Below are 19406 nucleotides of genomic sequence, written 5' to 3'. Positions count from 1 at the left end.
CGAACGAATACGTGTCACACTGGCCCCGAGCTAATGTTTTGTGAATGATGGAAAGATAATTTGTAATGATAGCAAAGGCCGAGTACAAATCATATTTGACTGGATTAACATAATTGCCTCTTCCCCATTTCTTACAATTGTCTTAAATTAAACTTTACTTTAATGGATAGTATTTAATAGACTTCTACCCATTGGTTGCGACTGCAACATTACATAAACTTACACAACTTTTGCGTGAAGGGTCAGCATTATTGGTTCAGACTTTGTTACAAAAAAGTAGACAGTGTTAATGTCTCACATAAGTACATCTTTGACAATTGTATACAATGGCTATACTTATCAGCGAAATACATCAAGTTAAAAGAAACTCAGCCCATGATGTTATTTGTATCATTGCTGACTGGTCTTGTACTATGACGAGTGGCTTCTCAGAAATTCTAAAGGATCACAGATATTTTAATTTTAAACTTTCTGTTAATAATGCATAATGATGTATAAGAAATTCTTATAAACAATTTAGAATCCTAAACCAACGGGAAAGCGATCAATTTTGAACTCCATTGCTACACAGCAAGTACTAGCAGTCTAATAATAGTCTAACAATTGCATTTAAGAAATTATTAGAGTGTTATTAGTTCTGCTTTTTTTTAGAAAAAGCGGTTAAACACATTGCCAGCACAATGTTGTACTTATAATAACATGGAAATGCATTAATGATGTTTTGTTAATCTTGTGGACAAGTTGCCGTGTTAATTACAAGATCAACATGCGTGCAAAAGTGATGGTTAGATAATCAATATATTCGAGCTAATGACTTCATCCTACTTACCACATTTGCTGAGGGAAGTTTTTATTTTGACAATAGTCTAATGCAGGCAGGATCACATTTCCCAGACGCTGTTGCCACGGTATAACAATTAACGCAACTTTCTTTTTTAATTTGTGTGGAAAATGCTTTACTTTTTCAACAAGTGGATTGTGTTTACAAACGCGTGGATATGAACGTTGTTGCTCGGACCCCGGGGATGGGCAAGGGCAGCGGTGCGATAATATAAATATTAAACCAATGGATATCAAAAGGAAAGCTGTTTCAACAATAGCCTCATCACTACAGTTAGGGGAACGGAAACTAACTTTCTCAAACACATTCTGCCAGATTGCTGATAAGACCAGCCTCGCTGTACTCGGCCGTATCCAAATACACTGGAAACACAAATCATCTCGTTTCATTCATAAAAATATTACATGTATTAAATGAAATTAACCTTAGTAATTGCATGCTGAGTAATCGCCACTTACTGAAAACGACCTTTCTAAGAATCTGACAAGTGCACCGATGTTAAGCTATAATTGCGCAGTATTTTCATTTGATTTAAGGAGATAAGGGTTACGTGGCATGGTCTCTGCCGACTTAGCTTTAAAACTAAATACGACTTACACACTGTTGCTGATCAGGCTGCTCACGGAGTTCAAAGCAATGTAATTAAATTTGCAGACAACGTGATGACAGTACTGGCAAACAACAAAAGCCACTTGTTAGCTTCATTTATGAACCTGCAAAATTAACCTGTAACTGAATGTTCTATGTACATTTGTTTTGAAATCCTGGAGTATTGTTTCAACAAGTAGGTGAAACATTTTCATATTGACAATTTGAGAGCGTTGGTTTACAGAACACGCTATTTGATCATGTACTACATTGAAACACAATCTAATTTAACTTTTCTCATTTCCAATTCAATGCATTTACCTAAAGGGTTGTCTGTACTTCTCCCACATACAGGCGATTTGACGGAGAATAATGATGATGAGTTTGGGTTGAAAGGGAATATGATTTTGCGAATTATAATTTTGCACCTTAGTTTTCTCGAACGGATCATGAGAATTAGATTAATTATTGCTTAATAAATTGCATGGTAAGACTCAGGGAGGAACCTATTCTATCCAAGTTGTTTATATTTCATACAATTATCCGGCATTTATCCGGCATTTAATTTAATCAAACTCCATAACGAGACGGAATTCCGCAAGTGACTAATTCAGTTGAATTCAGCTCATTTTGCACAAAACCAGAAGTAGTTCAGTAGTTTTCTGCATTAACACGAGTATCATTAGGAATTTAATATGATTCCAAACTAATGTAACGAGCATGTATTTAGCTCATATTGAGAGTCAGCGAAGCATCAACAAAGCAGTGACATTGTTGCATTTTTTGGATTTACTTATTAATAAATAATCATTACAAACTGCAAAATATCTTGTTGTTTCGTGACTCCAGGTTTCATATTGCTGATATGTCATTTATCTACTTTAGAATTTGTACCTGTGGGGAGATAGAAAGCTGCTGTACCTTTGCCTTATGTCACCTATTCAGCAGAATGAGATGTTCATGTTTTGCTGCGAGCTTGATTGTAAATGAAGGTGTTGTCTTGTTCTGCCCATCTAGTGCTGAGTCTGAGATTGACACCTTGATTGACAGCAGTGCCCGGCCCGGGGCGGGGGCGCGGGGCGGACGCGGTGTCGTCATTTCCGCAGTCTGGAATCACGTGGGCGTTGCGAAGATGGCGGATGCTCTCCCTGCTGAGCTGGAGGTGGTGATCCTGGGCACGGGTAAGGAACGGCTCAGTCCCGTCGGCGTGGCACCTGCTGCAGGCGGGAAAGAGCCAGTCGAGCTGCAGATTCCGGGCTTTGAGAACCCGCTGTGACTGGGCCTTGGTCCCAGCTCAGAGTAGCCGCGTTGACAGCGTCCTGCCCCGACCTATTGGGACATCTTTCGGATAGAGCAGAAACTGAAAGCCAGACTCTGTCAAAGCAAGACTTGCATTTATACAGTCCCCTTCACCGCACCAAGATCTCCCAACGCGCTTTGTAGTCAACAGAGTACTTTTGAAGTGCTGTAATCACTTAAAGAAGATTCACTGCTGCATTGTAGAAAACCAATTTGCGCACAGCAAGCTCCCACTAACAACAACGTGATAACCAGATTATCGATTTTCAGGCGTTTGTCTAGGGGTAAAGATTGGCCAGGGCACCAGGGAGAGCTCTCCTGCTCTTCGAAATAGTGCCATGAGTTTATTTTTTACATCCACCCGAGAGGGCAGACGGGTTCTTCTGAACAAAGCAGCACTCCCTCAGTACTGCAGTGGAGTGTCGGCTTAGATTTTGTGCAGAAGTCCCTGCAGTGGAACTTGAACCCACAACCTTTTGACTTAGAGACACGAATACCATCACTGAGTCAGGGTTGACACCTGACGTGTAATGCAAGATCTACAGTTCTGATCTAGCATCAGTCCATCTTTTGGGCAGCTATCTTTTAACTTACACACATGGCCCTCCGGTTGTACATTAAAACTTTTCTCTTTCTTGATTAGCTTGTCCACTTTTCAATCACTGAAAATTAATTCAGTTGATTGTTGGTTCAGTAGAAATTAATGTAAGTGTGGAATTCTGCCTCCTCTCAATACCCCTCCACGTTGCTGGGAGCCGACACTGCATTTGTAACTGCATGGTGCTGTATAATTGGAGCATTAGGGATGCTTCTTAAGGTTAACTTAATGGTTTAGGGAGATTTGAAGCTGACTTAGTTTGTGAAACAGTATGCTCGCCATACTCCATTATGATTTGCATGGCCATGGTGGTTTTGTCACTGGATTAGTAATTCAGAGGCCTGGACTAATAGTCCAGAGAATGCAATTCAAATCCCACCATGCCAATTTGAGAAATTGAATTCTGTCTTTTTTAAAAATCTGGAAATAAAATGCTGGTTCAGTAAAATTGTGAAGCTGTTAGATTGTCATTAAAAACCCAACTGGTTCACTAATGTCCTATCGGCAAGGAAACCTGATGTCCTTACTCAGTCTGGCTTTGTGTGACACCAGCATGTTTGACTCCTAACTGCTCTGAAATGGACCAGCAAGCCACTCTGTTGTCAGGGCAACTAGGGATGTTCAGCAAATGCCCGTCTTGCTGGTGATGCTCTCATCCTAAGAATTGTTTTTAAAATGGTCATCTGGCAAGATGTTCACTTCAGCAAAGTGTTTTGGTGCATCATGAACTATTGTAACATCATTTTATGATGATTTGTATGGGTATGGTGGTTATGTCACTGGATTAGTAATTCAAATGCCTGGACTAATAATCCAGAGAATGTGAATTCAAATCCGGGGTCAAGCAGCGCTGCGTCATCACACCAACACACTTCTCGATCTTCCTCGCCGCAATGCTCCATCTCACGCTCAACAAGCTCCCCGCTGGAGTGGAACTAAACTTTAGAACCAATGAAACCTGTTCAACCTTCGTCGCCTCCAGGCTAGTTCCAAGGTCATCCCATCCTCTGTCATCGAACTACAGTATGCGGACGACGCTTGCACCTGCGCACATTCAGAGGCTGAACTCCAAGCCATCGTCAACACCTTCAGCAATGCGTACGAAAGCATAGGCCTTACACTAAACATCCGTATGACAAAGGTCCTCCACCAACCTGACCCTGCCACACAGCACTGCCCCCCAGTCATTGAAATCCACGGCACGGCCTTGGACAACATGGACCATTTTCCATACCTCGGGAGCCCACTATCAACAAGGGCAGATATCGATGATGAGATCCAACACCGTCTCCAGTGCACCAGCGCAGCCATCGGTCACCTGAGGAAGGGAGTGTTCGAAGACCAGGACCTCCGATCTGGAACTAAGCTTATAGTCTACAGGGCTGTAGTGATACCCGTCTTCCTATATGGCTCAGAGACGTGGACCATATACAGTAGACACCTCAAAGCACTGGAGAAATATAACCAATGCTGCCTCTGCAAGATCCTGCAAATCCATTGGGAGGACAGAGGCACCAACGTCAGTGTTCTCGATCAGGTCAGCATCCTCAGCATCGAAGCACTGACCACGCTCAACCAGCTCCATTGGGCGGTCCACATCGTCCGCATGCCTGACGCGAGACTCCCAAAGCAAGCGCTCTATTCGGAACTCCTAAATGGCAGATGAGTCCCAGGTGGGCAGAGGAAACATTTCAAGGACACCCTCAAAGCCTCCTTGATAAAGTGCAACATTCCCACCGGCACCTGAGAATCCCTGGCCCAAGACCGTCCTAAGTGGAGGAAGAGCATTCGGGAGGGCGCTGAGTACCTCGAGACTCGTCGCCGAGAGCATGCGGAGGACAAGCGCAGGGAGCGGAAGGAACGTGCGGCAAACCAGACTCCCCACCCGCTGTTTCCTTCAACGACTGTCCCACCTGGGACAGAGACTGTAATTCCCATATTGGACTGTACAGACACCCGAGAACTCATTTTTGGAGTGGAAGCAAGTCTTCCTCGATTTCGAGGGACTGTCTATGATGATGATGATTTGCATGGGTATGGTGGTTATGTCACTGGATTAGTAATTCAGAGCCCTGGACTAATAATCTAGAAAATGCAATTCAAATCCCACCATGATAATTTGAGAATTTGAATTCTGTTTTTTTTTTAAATTTGGGAATAAAATGCTGGTTCAATAAAATTATGAAGCTATTAGATTGTCGTAAAAACCCAACTGGCTCACTAATGTCCTTTCGGCAAGGAAACCTAATGTCCTTTCGGCAAGGAAACCTGATGTCCTTACTCAGTCTGATTCCTAACTGCTCTGAAATGGACCAGCAAACCACTCCGTTGTCAGGGCAACTAGGGATGTTCAGCAAATGCCTGTCTTGCTGGTGATGCTCTCATCCTAAGAATTTAAAAAAATGGTCATCTGGCAAGATATTCACTTCAGCAAAGTGCTTTGTTGTATCATAAACTATTGTAATATCATTTTATGTTGTACAAAACTTATTTAAAAACATTTAACAGTAAGCACAATTGGAAATGGAATGACTTAATTTCAGGATTACATTTTATTCTGTTTAAATCTGAAGGCTGTATGATTTACAATGCCAATGCTGCTCCTTTTGTAGATCTTAAAATTAGTTTGAAAACCAAACTGGCCATGGTGGGTTTATGGCAACAAGCTTGTCATTTTTGTAATGTGCATCATTGTTTCCTTGCTCTTCTCTCTCTCTAAGTTTTTCGAATGTCCTTTTTCCATATCGTTATTGTTCTCTTGTTAGCTGCAAAGATATGTGCAAGACTGGCCTTATTTAACTTTTCCTCCAACTTTCTCGACTTTATTTCCTCCCCTTCTCCAATGGTTGCATTTAGCCTCCACTCATCATTTTACTACAGCCTGTTCACTTATGTAGGTGCAAATGTGAACCTATATCCTCCCAGCCCATGATGTTACTGTGGATCACTCTCAATCCAATGCTGAAGGAATAAATGCAGTTTAAAAAAAAACTTCAGTTAACTTAGTTCTTGACATACACACCTAAAACTGCAGTGTCTTGTCATTTTGTTTTCATTCTCAAAATCTATCCTATTTATTATACGTGTTGTAAGTTTAAAAAATCTCCAATTCTATTGAACTACTGAGACATACAGTATTAAAGTTTGTTGGTTTACCTCTGAGCCTTTTGTGTGACCTGAAGACTTTGTGAGCAGTCTCACATGACCCTGTATGTCACTCTTCTTGCTGAATAAATCATGAGACTGGTATTTCTTTCCTCACTTCAAAGTGCATGTTATTTTTATGTAACCAACCACAGCAGCTAGTTTGCATCGAATCATAGAATGGTTACAGCACAGAAGGAGGCCTGTTGAGCCTGTGCTGTCTCTGCAAGAGCACTTCAGCAAGTGCTGCTCTCCTGCCCTTTCCCCGTATCCCTGCAAATTTTTTTTTTCGGGTACTTATCCAATTCCCTTTTGAAAGCCACAATTGAATTTGCCTCCACCACCCTTTCAGGCAGTGCATTCCAAATTCTAACCACTTGCTGTGTTTTAAAAAAAAAAAGTTTTTCCTCATGTGACCTTAAATCTGTGTCCTCTGGTTCTCAACCCTTCAGCCAATGGGAACAGTTTCTTTCTATCTACTCTGTCTAGACCCCTTGTGATTTTGAATATCTCTATCAAATCTCCTCTCAACCTTCTCTGCTCTAAGGAGAACCCCAGCTTCTCCAGTCTATCCACGTAATTGAAGTCCCTCATCCCTGGAACTATTCTTGCAAATCTTTTCTGCACCCTCAACCTAAGGCCTTCACATCTTTCCGAAAGTTTGGTTCTCAGAATAGGACACAATACTATGGTTGAGGCCGAACCAATGGTTTATAAAGGTTCTTCATATCTTCCTTGCTTTTGTACTCTGCCCCTATTTCTGAAGCCCAGGAACCCATATGTTTTTTTTAATCGCTTTCTCAACCTGTCTTGCCGCCTTCAACGATTTTGCACATATACTCTGTTTATGCAACCCCTTTAGAATGGTACCAGTTAGTTTATATTGCCTCTCCTCGTCCTTCCGAACAAAATGCATCACTTCACACTTTTCTGCATTACATTTAATCTGCCACATGCCCACCCCCTTCATCAGCCTTTCTATGTCCTCTTGACGTCTATCACTGTCCTCCTCACTGTTCACAATACTTCCAAGTTTTGTGCCATCTTCAAATTTTGAAATTGTGCCCTCTACACCCAAGTCCAAGTCATTAATATATATCAAGAAAAGCAATGGCCCTAGTATTGACGTGCATCCTGCATGTTTGACCAGTTTTTGGTGATGTTGAGTATGGGAGGAATGTTGGTTAGGACATTGAGACAGCTCCCTATTCATCAAATAATGACTGCAATGGGCTGAAAATTGAGTGGGTTCAACAACGGACAGGTGATCTGTTCCACCAGGTTACCGCCCAGGTAATGGAACATTCTCCCCATATTTTTTGTTTGTCAAGCAAGACTACCCAGTGATGTGAGGAAGAGTAATCTGTTCATTATTTTGTGTCATTAGTGGAGACAAGTTGTACTCAATTAATTGAGCCTGATCATAACTGTTGCTCTGCATGTTCATTTGCGGTGCAATAAAACAACTTGATTCATGTTTGGATTTCTCTTAGTAAGTTTTTTTTTTTGGTCGGTCCTTTGAAAACATCACTGAGGCATGCATTGGAACACGTGCCAAAGATCTGAATATCTAGTTCAGATCAAGAGATAGTACTATTGCTACATACCTGGGTTACCCTATCATATACAAAAGAAAATAACTTGTATTTAAATAACACATTTCAAGTCCTCGGGACAGCTCAAAGTACTTTTGAAGTACGGTGACTGTTGTAATGCAAGGAAACATGAGAGCCAATTTGCAAACCATAAGGGACCCACAAACAAAAATGAGTTAAATGACCAGATAGTCTATTCACGTGATGTTGACCATGACACCTGGATAACTCCGCTGCTCTTTGAATAATGCCATGGGATGTTTTATGTCTGCTGAGATGGCTGGCAGGGCCTCGGTTTAATGTCTCGTCCAAAAGGTGGACCTCCCACAGTGCAACACCCCTAAACATGAGCCACTCCGATTATTTACAGAAACGACAAATATCGTTGTACCCAAAAACCCTAAACATAGAAACATAGAAAATAGGTGCAGGAGTAGGCCATTCAGCCCTTCGAGCCTGCACCACCATTCAATAAGATCATGGTTGATCATTCCCTCAGTACCCCTTTTCTGCTTTCTCTCCATACCCCTTGATCCCCTTAGCCGTAAGGGTCATATCTAACTCCCTCTTGAATATATCCAATGAACTGGTATCAACAACTCTGAGGCAGGGAATTCCACAGGTTAACAACTCTGAGTAAAGAAGTTTCTTCTCATCTCAGTCCTAAATGGCCTATCCCTTATCCTAAGACTGTGTCCCCTGGTTCTGGACTTCCCCAACATCTGGAACATTCTACCTGCATCAAACCTGTCCAGTCCTGTCAGAATCTTATATGTTTCTATGAGATCCCCTCTCATCCTTCTAAACTCCAATGTATAAAGGCGCAGTTGATCCAGTCTCTCATATGTCAGTCCAGCCATCCCGGGAATCAGTCTGGTGAACCTTCGCTGCACTCCCTCAATAGCAAGAACGTCCTTCCTCAGATTAGGAGACTAAAACTGAATATTCCAGGTGAGGCCTCACCAAAGCCCTGTACAACTGCAGTAAGACCTCCCTGCTCCTATACTCAAATCCTCTAGCTATGAAGGCCAACATACCATTTGCCTTCTTAACCGCCTGCTGTACCTGCATGCCAACTTTCAATGACTGATGAACCATGACACCCAGGTCTCGTTGCACCTCCCCTTTTCCTAATCTGCCGCCATTCAGATAATATTCTGTCTTCGTGTTTTTGCCCCCAAAGTGGATAACCTCACATTTATCCACATTATACTGCATCTGCCATGCATTTGCCCACTCACCTAACCTGTCCAGCCTCCTCGTGTCCCCCTCATAGCGCTCACCGCCACCCAGTTTAGTGTCATCTGCAAACTTGGAGATATTACACTCAATTCCTTCATCCAAATCATTAATGTATATTGTAAAGAGCTGGGGTCCCAGCACTGAGCCCTGCGACACTCCACTAGCCACTGCCTGCCATTCTGAAAAGGACCCGTTTATCCTGACTCTCTGCTTCCTGTCTGCCAACCAGATCTCTATCCACATCAGTATATTACCCCCAATATCATGTGCTTTGATTTTGCACACCAATCTCTTGTGTGGGACCTTGTCAAAAGCCTTTTGAAAGTCCAAATACACCACATCCACTGGTTCTCCCTTATCCACTCTACTAGTTACATCCTCAAAAAATTCCAGAAGAGTTTTCAAGCATGATTTCCCCTTCCTAAATCCATGCTGACTTGGACCGATCCTGTCACTGCTTTCCAAATGCGCTGCTATTTCATCCTTAATAATTGATTCCAACATTTCCCGCACTATTGATGGTCTATAATTACCCGCTTTCTCTCTCCCTCCCTTTTGAAAAAGTGGTGTTACATTACCTACCCTCCAGTCCAGAGTCGATAGATTGTTGGAAAATGATCACCAATGCATCCACTATTTCTAGGGCCACTTGCTTAAGTACTCTGGGATGCACACTCTGGCCCCGGGGATTTATCGGCCTTCAATCCCATCAATTTCCCGCCTAATAAGGATATCCTTCAGTTTCTCCTTCTCACTAGACCCCCTAGTACTTCCGGAAGGTTATTTGTGTCTTCCTTCGTGAAGACCGAACCGAAGTATTTGTTCAATTGGTCTGCCATTTCTTTGTTCCCCATTATAAATTCGCATGAATCCGACTGCAAGGGTCCTATGTTTGTCTTCACTAATCTTTTTCTCTTCACATATCTAAACTTGTAGCCATAACCCTGACTTTGGTATCAACGTAGTAAAATTATATAAATATTGCTGATGGCAAAGGCTGACTGTTTTAGCTCATAATAAGGCAGGGATGCAGTTTTTAGCTTGCTGGCTTATAGGTATCTATCCCAGCCATCATTGGGTAGGTTGTGCAGGCCGGAACAAGCTGTTAATTGTGCTTCAGAAATTGCTCGTTTTCTGCTTTGATGCCGTGGAATCCGTTTGCAGTATAAATGAAGTGGTTTCGGTAATAGCAGGTCCCTTGGCAACATTTGAGTGGTTCTGTAATACAAATAGGCTGTAAATCAGGATTTATTACAAGCTATAGCTAAAGCAACAATTGTACCACATTTGTATTTTGATGAAATAATATTGCTCACCAAAATATATGGATCACAGTTTCTAAATCTTTTAGTTTTAGGAAGTATTACAGTGACAATGTTCTGATTTTGAGCTGAAGTGATGACTTTCTTTTCTGCTGTTCACACTACAACCCATCAGGCACCTTTGAGTTACAAATCTAAGAAGCAGAACTACATCCTTTAACAAAAATCTGAGACCAGTCACACTTTCTAGATAAGATTTGCAATGTCAGTAGCAGTAACTTCAGTCATTTTTTCTAAGTCCTCCTTTAAAAGTATTTTCTGAACTACCATTAGAGTACATGACATTTTCCAATTTTTAACATTAACTAGTGGGGGAGGAAAATCCCATCTTTAAGTTTTACAGGGAAGTTTTACTGTGTAAGCATTATGCAAGGACTTGATCTAAACTGACCATATGTCTCTTACATCAGTATCATCTGGGTTTTGTTGACTATATTTTTCCAGAACAGCAGAGTGTCCCAGTTTTAATTCATCCTTCCAATTCCATCTCCCAAATGTACTTGGAAGCAATATATTTGGTGGCCGAAATTGCCCCCAAACGAAACAGGGCGCACCTATCAATATAAATGAGAGTCGAGCAAAATTGAGGACTTAGAAGTTTTTTTTTCTCCGGGCTGTGTTGGGAGCGGATGTCATTCGGGAGCGTGGCAGAAGGTGGGCAGTCACCGCGGTGACGCTTATGACGTCAGCACGACGTGTCACAACGTCCCTAACCTTCAGTTAAAGGGGAGGGCCACTGCGAGCTCTGCACAAAGTTTAGTTGGGCCCATTGGGCCACTAGGGAGTGTTTCGGCCGGGCCATTGGCTCGGTACCCAAGAGGCGGCCCGACAACATCGGCCGAACCCGTGGCTGACATTGTTGGGCTGACTTTGGAGTCAGCCAACTATTAAAATAAAATACCGGCTGTGGCAGTGTGCCTTCCCTTTTAAGGGAAGATGCCCAGCTATTAGCAGCTTCCCACCGGGGAAAGCTGTCGTGGGCACCGAGTGGCGGCTGATTCGCTCCTGCAGGGCAATTTCCCGTGGGGCAATTTCACACGTGGGGTGGAAAGGGAGTTGCCGCCGATGGGGCGGGAGCATGGGTGGGGTGATAGCGTGCACCGCCACAAAAATAAAGGATGGCAATTTCTCAAATCTTGGCACCTCCGCCCCAACTGAGCAGTAGGTGTTTACCAACCCGTTACAAAGGCTCTTCAAAGGGACAATTTCAATCCCATGGTGTTTAAACACGACCATACTGCTTGAATCAGAACTGAAGCCACAAGCGGAACCAGTAGTTTGCATGTATTCATACCCGACTTCCAATTTTCTAGCAGCAGACTTTCCAAAAGGTACACCAAGCCCTGTTTCTCTAATTCCAATTTGAATGTTCAAATCGAGCACTTTATGAATCTTTACTTTATATTGGAATGCCATGTGTTATAAATTTGAAATTAGGTCACTTTAGTTTCAGTTAAGTGGTTAGAACATCATTTACACAAAACAGGTATTAATATGCAGATATGTCTGTTAAAATTTGCATTCTGCATTTTGCACATTTGTGCATTGAACAAGCCCAAACTTGTTTGACATTTTTCAGTCGAGTGTTTTCAATTGACCAGTAAATAAACTAAGATCTGCACGTGCATGTCATCTGGTTACTACTTTGCCACAAGGGTCTGAAGAGTCTTTAAAAGTGGATCTTGATGAGCTGCTGACATTGGTGTTAGGTTCTGTAGGATGTGAGCATTGTTCTATAAATTAAATATTATGTTTCTATGCTTGGGAAATAGAACAATGGAAATTTTGAAGAGGTTAGCAAAAATAGCCTTCGATTTTTTTTGGTGGGTAGGAGAAATTAACAGAACATTTTTAGTACTGGAGGGCTGCTTTCATGGGATGATAACCTGAAAAAAAGACAGTCACCTGTGCTTTGACACATTAAGTCCAGAGTTTCCAAGAATTTATTATTGGTGAACACGGGGAGAAGGGGGTCTAAGATTCTCAGCATTGGAAAGGGCATTTTGTATTGAGTTTTTGGAGTGTAATTGGGTCTTGAATGTCATGCTGAATTTGTCAGTAACAGGATTGGTCAGTTTAAGCAAGTTCAAACTTGTTGACAGGTGGAATGCCATGGTATGACTCAAGTTAGATTATCTTGGTTATTCCCTATTTATGATGGGTTTTGAACTGCAAATGTTGGTAGGGCGGGAAGGAGAAGAGCTCATCTGGCTTGGGTATTTTCAGTGAGACATAAAGATGTTTCTGTCCACCAATTGGTCCTTCCAGGGATCTCTGAAGAGTACACTTATGTTTGTGCAGCACATTTAGAGGTTGGCTGGTGGATTCCATAATCCACTGTGGGTCTTGTAGGGAGGCAAATTCAAAGTTACATTTGTAAGAAATAATCCCTGAAGTTTTGGAGGCTGCATTCTCTCACTTGCCAATGGGGATTGGAGATGAGCTTCAGGTGCCTGGCATTGTTGTGTCTGGGGCTCTGATGGACGACACTGGAATAGAGGAGATTCTTCATCTTTAATTGAATTTTGCCCTGAGCAGTCATGGTCTAGGGAGACTGTTTCAACAAAAATTCATTGTGAGAGCCATATTGCTCTTGAGCATATGATTTATTGTTTGATGCATTCTGTGCAGTTTTGATTTGTTTTTTTGTGAATTTTATGAGCTGACCAAGTGGGCTGTGTAGGGGGTGGTGGGTTTGTCAGCCTTTTCTGACCTTCGGTTCGAATCGTCCCACTCCCTGGTTCTAGGGCTTGGAATTATTTAGGGGATGTGATAGATGTAGACAGACAACTGTTTGGTGCAAGAACAAATATTTTATTTAGAAAATAGCACACCACACTAATTAACTTAATAGCATATAACAAAATGTACAGAAAAAGGGGGAAAATGTATACGCAACGGGTACAGAGGTTATGCAGTGAAAAAAAAAACACTTCCCATCACTATACTAATTAAGTTGGGCACTAAAATTGCAGGGACGATGCTCATCAAAGGATTTCTCCACAGTTTAGACCAGTTGCACACTGCTTTCTCTCTCCTCAATCTTGTGGATTCTTTGGCTGATGGCAGTGTCTTCGGTATTAGCACTGGTCGAGGTTTTGATGCTAAATAAGTTTTTTTCCTTGAGTCAGCGATGGATGATTGTTGGCTTTTCAGTGACTCTCAGGCTTCTTGTTAGGTTCTTGTTGCGTTGCTGTAACCCCGTGTGGCAAGTTAGATGTTTCAGAGCCAGAGTCAAAGACCTCAGAGTCCAAGTGCTTTTCCAGTGTTCTCGAGTACGTTTCTTCAAAAGTGTTTCCTCAGCCCAAAAGTTACCCCACATGCTACCAGCAAGGCCCCCAATTGCACATGAGAGGCTGCTTAAACTTTCGCGCCAAGACTCGGGTGCACTAGTGATTTTTGATGACTGCTTTTATGCGATTTTGGCAGGCTGATCAACTCTAATGTGATCCCTTTGTGAGAATTTTGGTGGGCTGATTGAGCATTAGCATGATACAAGATTCCCAAAGGTATTGATGGCGTTTTCGAATGGTGCTGTTAGAATGTAATCAAGTCTTGATACTGTCCATTGTGTGTTTTGCTGATGCCAGGGTTTTTCTGTTTAGCCGTTTTAAGAACTATTGAAATATGTATGTATCTGGGTCCCCAGTAAGTGGGCTTTTGTTAGACTGCTAATGTCTCCCTGGGGCCTGTCTCCCAGGTGGGTTAGCAGCTCTATAAGGATCCCATTTCCCTATGCAGACCCAACATATAATTTAAAAGGCCCTAACTCAATCTAAAAGGCCCTAGTTTAGTTCAAAGGTGCCTAATAATGAGATATTTCTGTCCACATTTCTCCTCCAAAAGTCTAACACAGTTCCCTTTTAAATTCCAGACACATGTCCATTGAGTAGGAGGGTCCCAGATTTTTGTGAATCCTACAGTCACGCCTTTGACACTATTCCCTTATAGTGTCACTGTTGATGAACAAAATTCCTAACATCCCAGAGCCAAAACTTCCCTCAATTACCTCGTTGGAAAGAAAACCTCGAAACGTTACATTTCCCTCACGAATACAATACATCAAGTATGCCTTTTGTGTTACAAGTTCCATTGGCAGAGGGGATCCAACCCCCCTCTCCCCCCCACACCCCCACCCCTCCTCCACTCTTGCATGTCATACATTCAATACATTTCAAGATTCTTCAAGGTACATTACCAACTTTCAGCGTAGACTCAAACATTACAGAATTGTAAAGTACACTCCCCTAGGCGTATCTTACAGCCGGGAGGTCAGTTACACATTAACCAAACATTCAGGTTACAAACCACTTCTATACAAAATAAAATACAGCACTTTATACAGAAAAACCAAAATAATACTTAAACGCCCAATATTTCCCTTTTAACCCAAACCCCTGCGCTTGTACAGCAGGTGGTCTGGGACTTTAAATTTAAATAGAAATCCCTGCGATTGTACTGCTGTACCTCATATCTCTGTTCCATGTTTTACTCCCTCCCTCCACACACATGTCTCACAGCATATTCAGGGCTCATCAAATATCTTTGGTGTCGGGATCGGCAGCCTTTTTTCTTCTTCCTGCAACTAGTCCACAGTAAATACACTACAATAACAAGCTGACACAAAACAAGAGTATGGGAGGCAATCCGAATCCATGGAGGGACTTCTATGTTCTTCATCAAATCCCACCAGGGTGGAACTTCTAACTCTGTGATTTCCCTCCCAATTTGCACTGTTTTCTGTTCTAGCATGTAGAAATGTTTCTGAGACACTTCCACTGCCTTGAGCAGAGTGGTGAGATGTTTGGGTGGAGGGGAGATTGTATACTTGAAATGTGCAACGTAATTTTGCAGGTTTGTTACGTTGTTCCTGACAGTGAGGTGAATGGTAGAGGGTTCAGGAATGGGTAATGTTCATTCCTGGGCCTCTTGAACTTCTGCCTCAGGTTTAAAACAGAAACTGCTTTCTCTCACCGGGCACCAGATGTAGGGTCCGTGTTGATAGTGGGGCACACTGGTGGTGACACAATATGTCCCACCCCCTATGTATGTCACTTGTGGAGGAACCTGGTCTTGGGCCATCACCTCCATAGTGCAATTGATAGGTCGTGTGCCAGCAGCTTTAAACCCGCATTGTGATCTTACATTGGCGTTCAAGTGCTGGGGGCACAGTATTGCATGTGCACCCCAGCTCCGGCACCCTGTCATAGCGTGCTCCCACTTTACGACATAAACTAGGACCACTGTGAAACGAATGTGTGCTCTTCCCTGAATGACCCCTATATTCTTCACTCTGTAAACGGGTGCTGGTCGGGATGTCTCCCTCATGACTGGCATCCTGACCACTACCCCCATAAGTGTATGGTTGGACCGTCCGCAGTCTACTGGTACAGGGTAGGCTTCAGAGGCTAGACGGAGCTGACACGGACTTAGTGAATAACTATACAGGTGGAGTGCTGCTAGGTGCTTGTTACTTAGCTCAAGTCCTCCAGGTTGCTGCAGCCCTCGCCCAGCAACCATGCCCCGTACAGCACGCACACCTCATTCTGTGCCGCCTGATCCGAAGCATTCCGCTCCTCCCGTATCAGTGCATTCACAGTCTTTGCGTGTCTTTCCAACTCTTCAATAATATATTTTAAATGGACCATCATAGCTTGGTCTTTGTGTGGTTCTGAGCCTACCACTGTATTCACATCCCCCAGTATTTTGCGTAACTGATCCTTAAGTCCATTAATTTGAATCTGGAGTTCCACATCGTCCATGCTGTTGACGATTGAGGACCCAGTGTTATAAGCCGTAAAAATATAATTCCATGTTCCCCTTCTCTGCCTCCCTGTACCACTATTTTGATCTGCGGGAAAACTGTACAAATGTTCTTTATCCACCTTCCCAAAGTCTAGCTCGTAGAAACGTCAAAACATTTCCCGAAGTAGAGCTTGATACAATCGCTCTGTCTCCTTGGGGCATCATGCCAGTAAGTGGACTTTTGACAGATTTATTATTACTGGTGCCACAGCATAGTGTACCCCCTGATATAGGATTTTTCCTGTAGGTATTAAAACTAGCCCGTTCCCTGGTCCCTTGGTAGTATGGTCTTAGCTGGCGGTGGGGTCCCTCTAGGGTGTGTGACTAATTCTGTGGCATTTATTGGGGTCGGGGAACGTGGGATCACACAAGTGTATAGGCTTTGGTCCCACACCATTCCCTTCCCTGAATCCTGCTACTGTCTAATGAACACTATAGAGATACCTTCTGGACAGACCTTCTCCGATCCCCACATGCACACATACATTCCTTGCTCTGACTCTCACCATTTATCCCAACATACTCTCACTCCGTCTGGGGCACTTGTAATGGTCCGGTAGGTATCAAGGTATTAAGTCGTGCCCACCGACCCAGGAGAATCTGTCCTCTACAACTCAAACACACTCTCTTTCCTTCCATCACCCTAACCCGGGAAGCAACAATCTGTACTCTTGGACATGGGAGGGACGCCTTCCCGTAAGTAAACCCGGCCTGGCTGGGGTATTTGGTCGAATTGCACCCCCAGCCCTCATGGTGATAGATGGCGACCTCATTCGCGCCTTGAGTACCATCCCCAGTAGTAACGATGGGTGCTCTTCCACCCGAGCACCCAAAGATCCGGGACTCCTTGACATCACCTTTCTTGTCGGTGCTTTCTTGTTGGTGCTTGCTCCAGTAGGGCGAGTAGGATCAAGATTCCTTCCATCATTTCTGGCTTTCCTGAAGGGGTCATAAAACGGACAACCTTGCCTTTGAGAAAACGTTCTCTGGCTTGGCAACAAGGTAATCTTATTCAAATTTAAACTTGAAAGCTCTAAAATCCAAAACCAAACCACGAACTTAAAACTCAAAACTCCTTTAACTTAGATACTAACTTAAACCAAAGTTATATACAGCACCATCCGTCTCCGGGTGGCCTGGTTACATCTTTGATGTCTTGTGCCTTCTGCGGTATCTGGGCAGCATTTGTACCGGAAACCATGGCGTCCTAGGCCGTGAGACTAGGTTACTCCTTCTCACGGGGTCGGTACTCGGGGGGGTTTTCCGAGTCCCATACAATAGGTGGGATACATAAGAACATAAGAATTAGGAGCAGGAGTAGGCCATCTAACCCCTCGAGCCTGCTCCGCCATTCAACAAGATCATGGCTGATCTGGCCGTGGACTCAGTTCTACTTACCCGCCCACTCCCCGTAACCCTTAATTCCCTTATTGGTTACAAATCTATCTATCTGTGATTTGAATATATTCAATGAGCTAGCCTCAACTGCTTCCTTGGGCAGAGAATTCCACAGATTCACAACCCTCTCGGAGAAGAAATTCCTTCTCAACTCGGTTTTAAATTGGCTCCCCGTAATTTGAGGCTATGCCCCCTAGTTCTGGTCTCCCCGACCAGTGGAAACAACCTCTGCCTCTATCTTATCTATCCCTTTCATTATTTTAAATGTTTCTATAAGATCACCCCTCATCCTTCTGAACTCCAACGTAAAGACCCAGTCTACTCAATCTATCATCATAAGATAACCCCCTCATCTCCGGAATCAGCCTAGTGAATCGTCTCTGTACCCCCTCCAGAGCTAGTATATCCTTAAGTAAGGTGACCAAAACTGCACGCAGTACTCCAGGTGCGGCCTCACCAATACCCTGTACAGTTGCAGCAGGACCTCCCTGCTTTTGTACTCCATCCCTCTCGCAATGAAGGCCAACATTCCATTCGCCTTCCTGATTACCTGCTGCACCTGCAAACTAACATTTTGGGATTGATGCACGAGGACCCCCAGGTCCCTCTGCACCGCAGCATGTTGTAATTTCTCCCCATTCAAATAATATTCCCTTTTACTGTTTTTTTTCCAAGGTGGATGACCTCACATTTTCCGACATTATATTCCATCTGCCAAACCTTAGCCCATTCGCTTAACCGATCTAAATCTCTTTGCATTCTCTCTGTGTCCTCTACACAACCCGCTTTCCCACTAATCTTTGTGTCATCTGCAAATTTTGTTACACTACACTCCGTCCCCTCTTCCAGATCATCTATGTATATTATAAACAGTTGTGGTCCCAGCAAAATAATTGTTTAAGGTCTCAGCCATTTCCACATTTCCACATTTCCCATTATTAAATCCCCCTTCTCATCTTCTAAGGGACCAGCATTTACTTTAGTCACTCTTTTCCATTTTATATATCTGTAAAAGCTTTCACTATCTGTTTTTATGTTCTGCGCAAGTTTACTTTTGTAATCTATCTTTCCTTTCTTTATTGCTTTCTTAGTCATTCTTTGCTGTCGTTTAAAATTTTCCCAATCTTCTAGTTTCCCACTAACCTTGGCCACCTTATACGCATTGGTTTTTAATTTGATACTCTCCTTTATTTCCTTGTTTATCCACGGCTGGTTATCCCTTCTCTTACCGCCCTTCTTTTTCACTGGAATATTTTTTGTTGAGCACTATGAAAGAGCTCCTTAAAAGTCCTCCACTGTTCCTCAATTGTGCCACCATTTAGTCTGTGTTTCCAGTCTACTTTAGCCAACTCTGCCCTCATCCCACTGTAGTCCCCTTTGTTTAAGCATAGTATGCTCGTTTGAGACACTACTTCCTCACCCTCAATTTGTATTACAAATTCAACCATACTGTGATCACTCATTCCGAGAGGATCTTTTACTAGGAGATCGTTTATTATTCCTGTCTCATTACACAGGACCAGATCTAAGATAGCTTGTTCCCTTGTAGGTTCTGTAACATACTGTTCTAAGAA

The 19406-nt window shown here is 43.0% G+C and overlaps 1 protein-coding gene across 1 annotated transcript in view; it reads left to right on the top strand.

Moving 5' to 3' along the window:
• Nucleotides 1–2518: 2518 nt before the first annotated feature.
• Nucleotides 2519–19406, top strand: part of chm (CHM Rab escort protein) — a 189500-nt gene continuing 172612 nt past the window's right edge. Inside the window, exon 1 of the mRNA XM_070883035.1 lies at nucleotides 2519–2610. Within this exon, the coding sequence (XP_070739136.1) occupies nucleotides 2562–2610 (49 nt within the window). The 5' untranslated portion in view covers nucleotides 2519–2561. The remainder of the gene's footprint in view (nucleotides 2611–19406) is intronic.

The sequence above is a fragment of the Pristiophorus japonicus genome, chromosome 6, assembly GCF_044704955.1.
Source record: "Pristiophorus japonicus isolate sPriJap1 chromosome 6, sPriJap1.hap1, whole genome shotgun sequence".
Taxonomy (NCBI): Eukaryota; Metazoa; Chordata; class Chondrichthyes; family Pristiophoridae; genus Pristiophorus; species Pristiophorus japonicus.
Note: the sequence above shows the minus strand (reverse complement) of the source record. Positions and strands in the feature narration are given on the sequence as shown.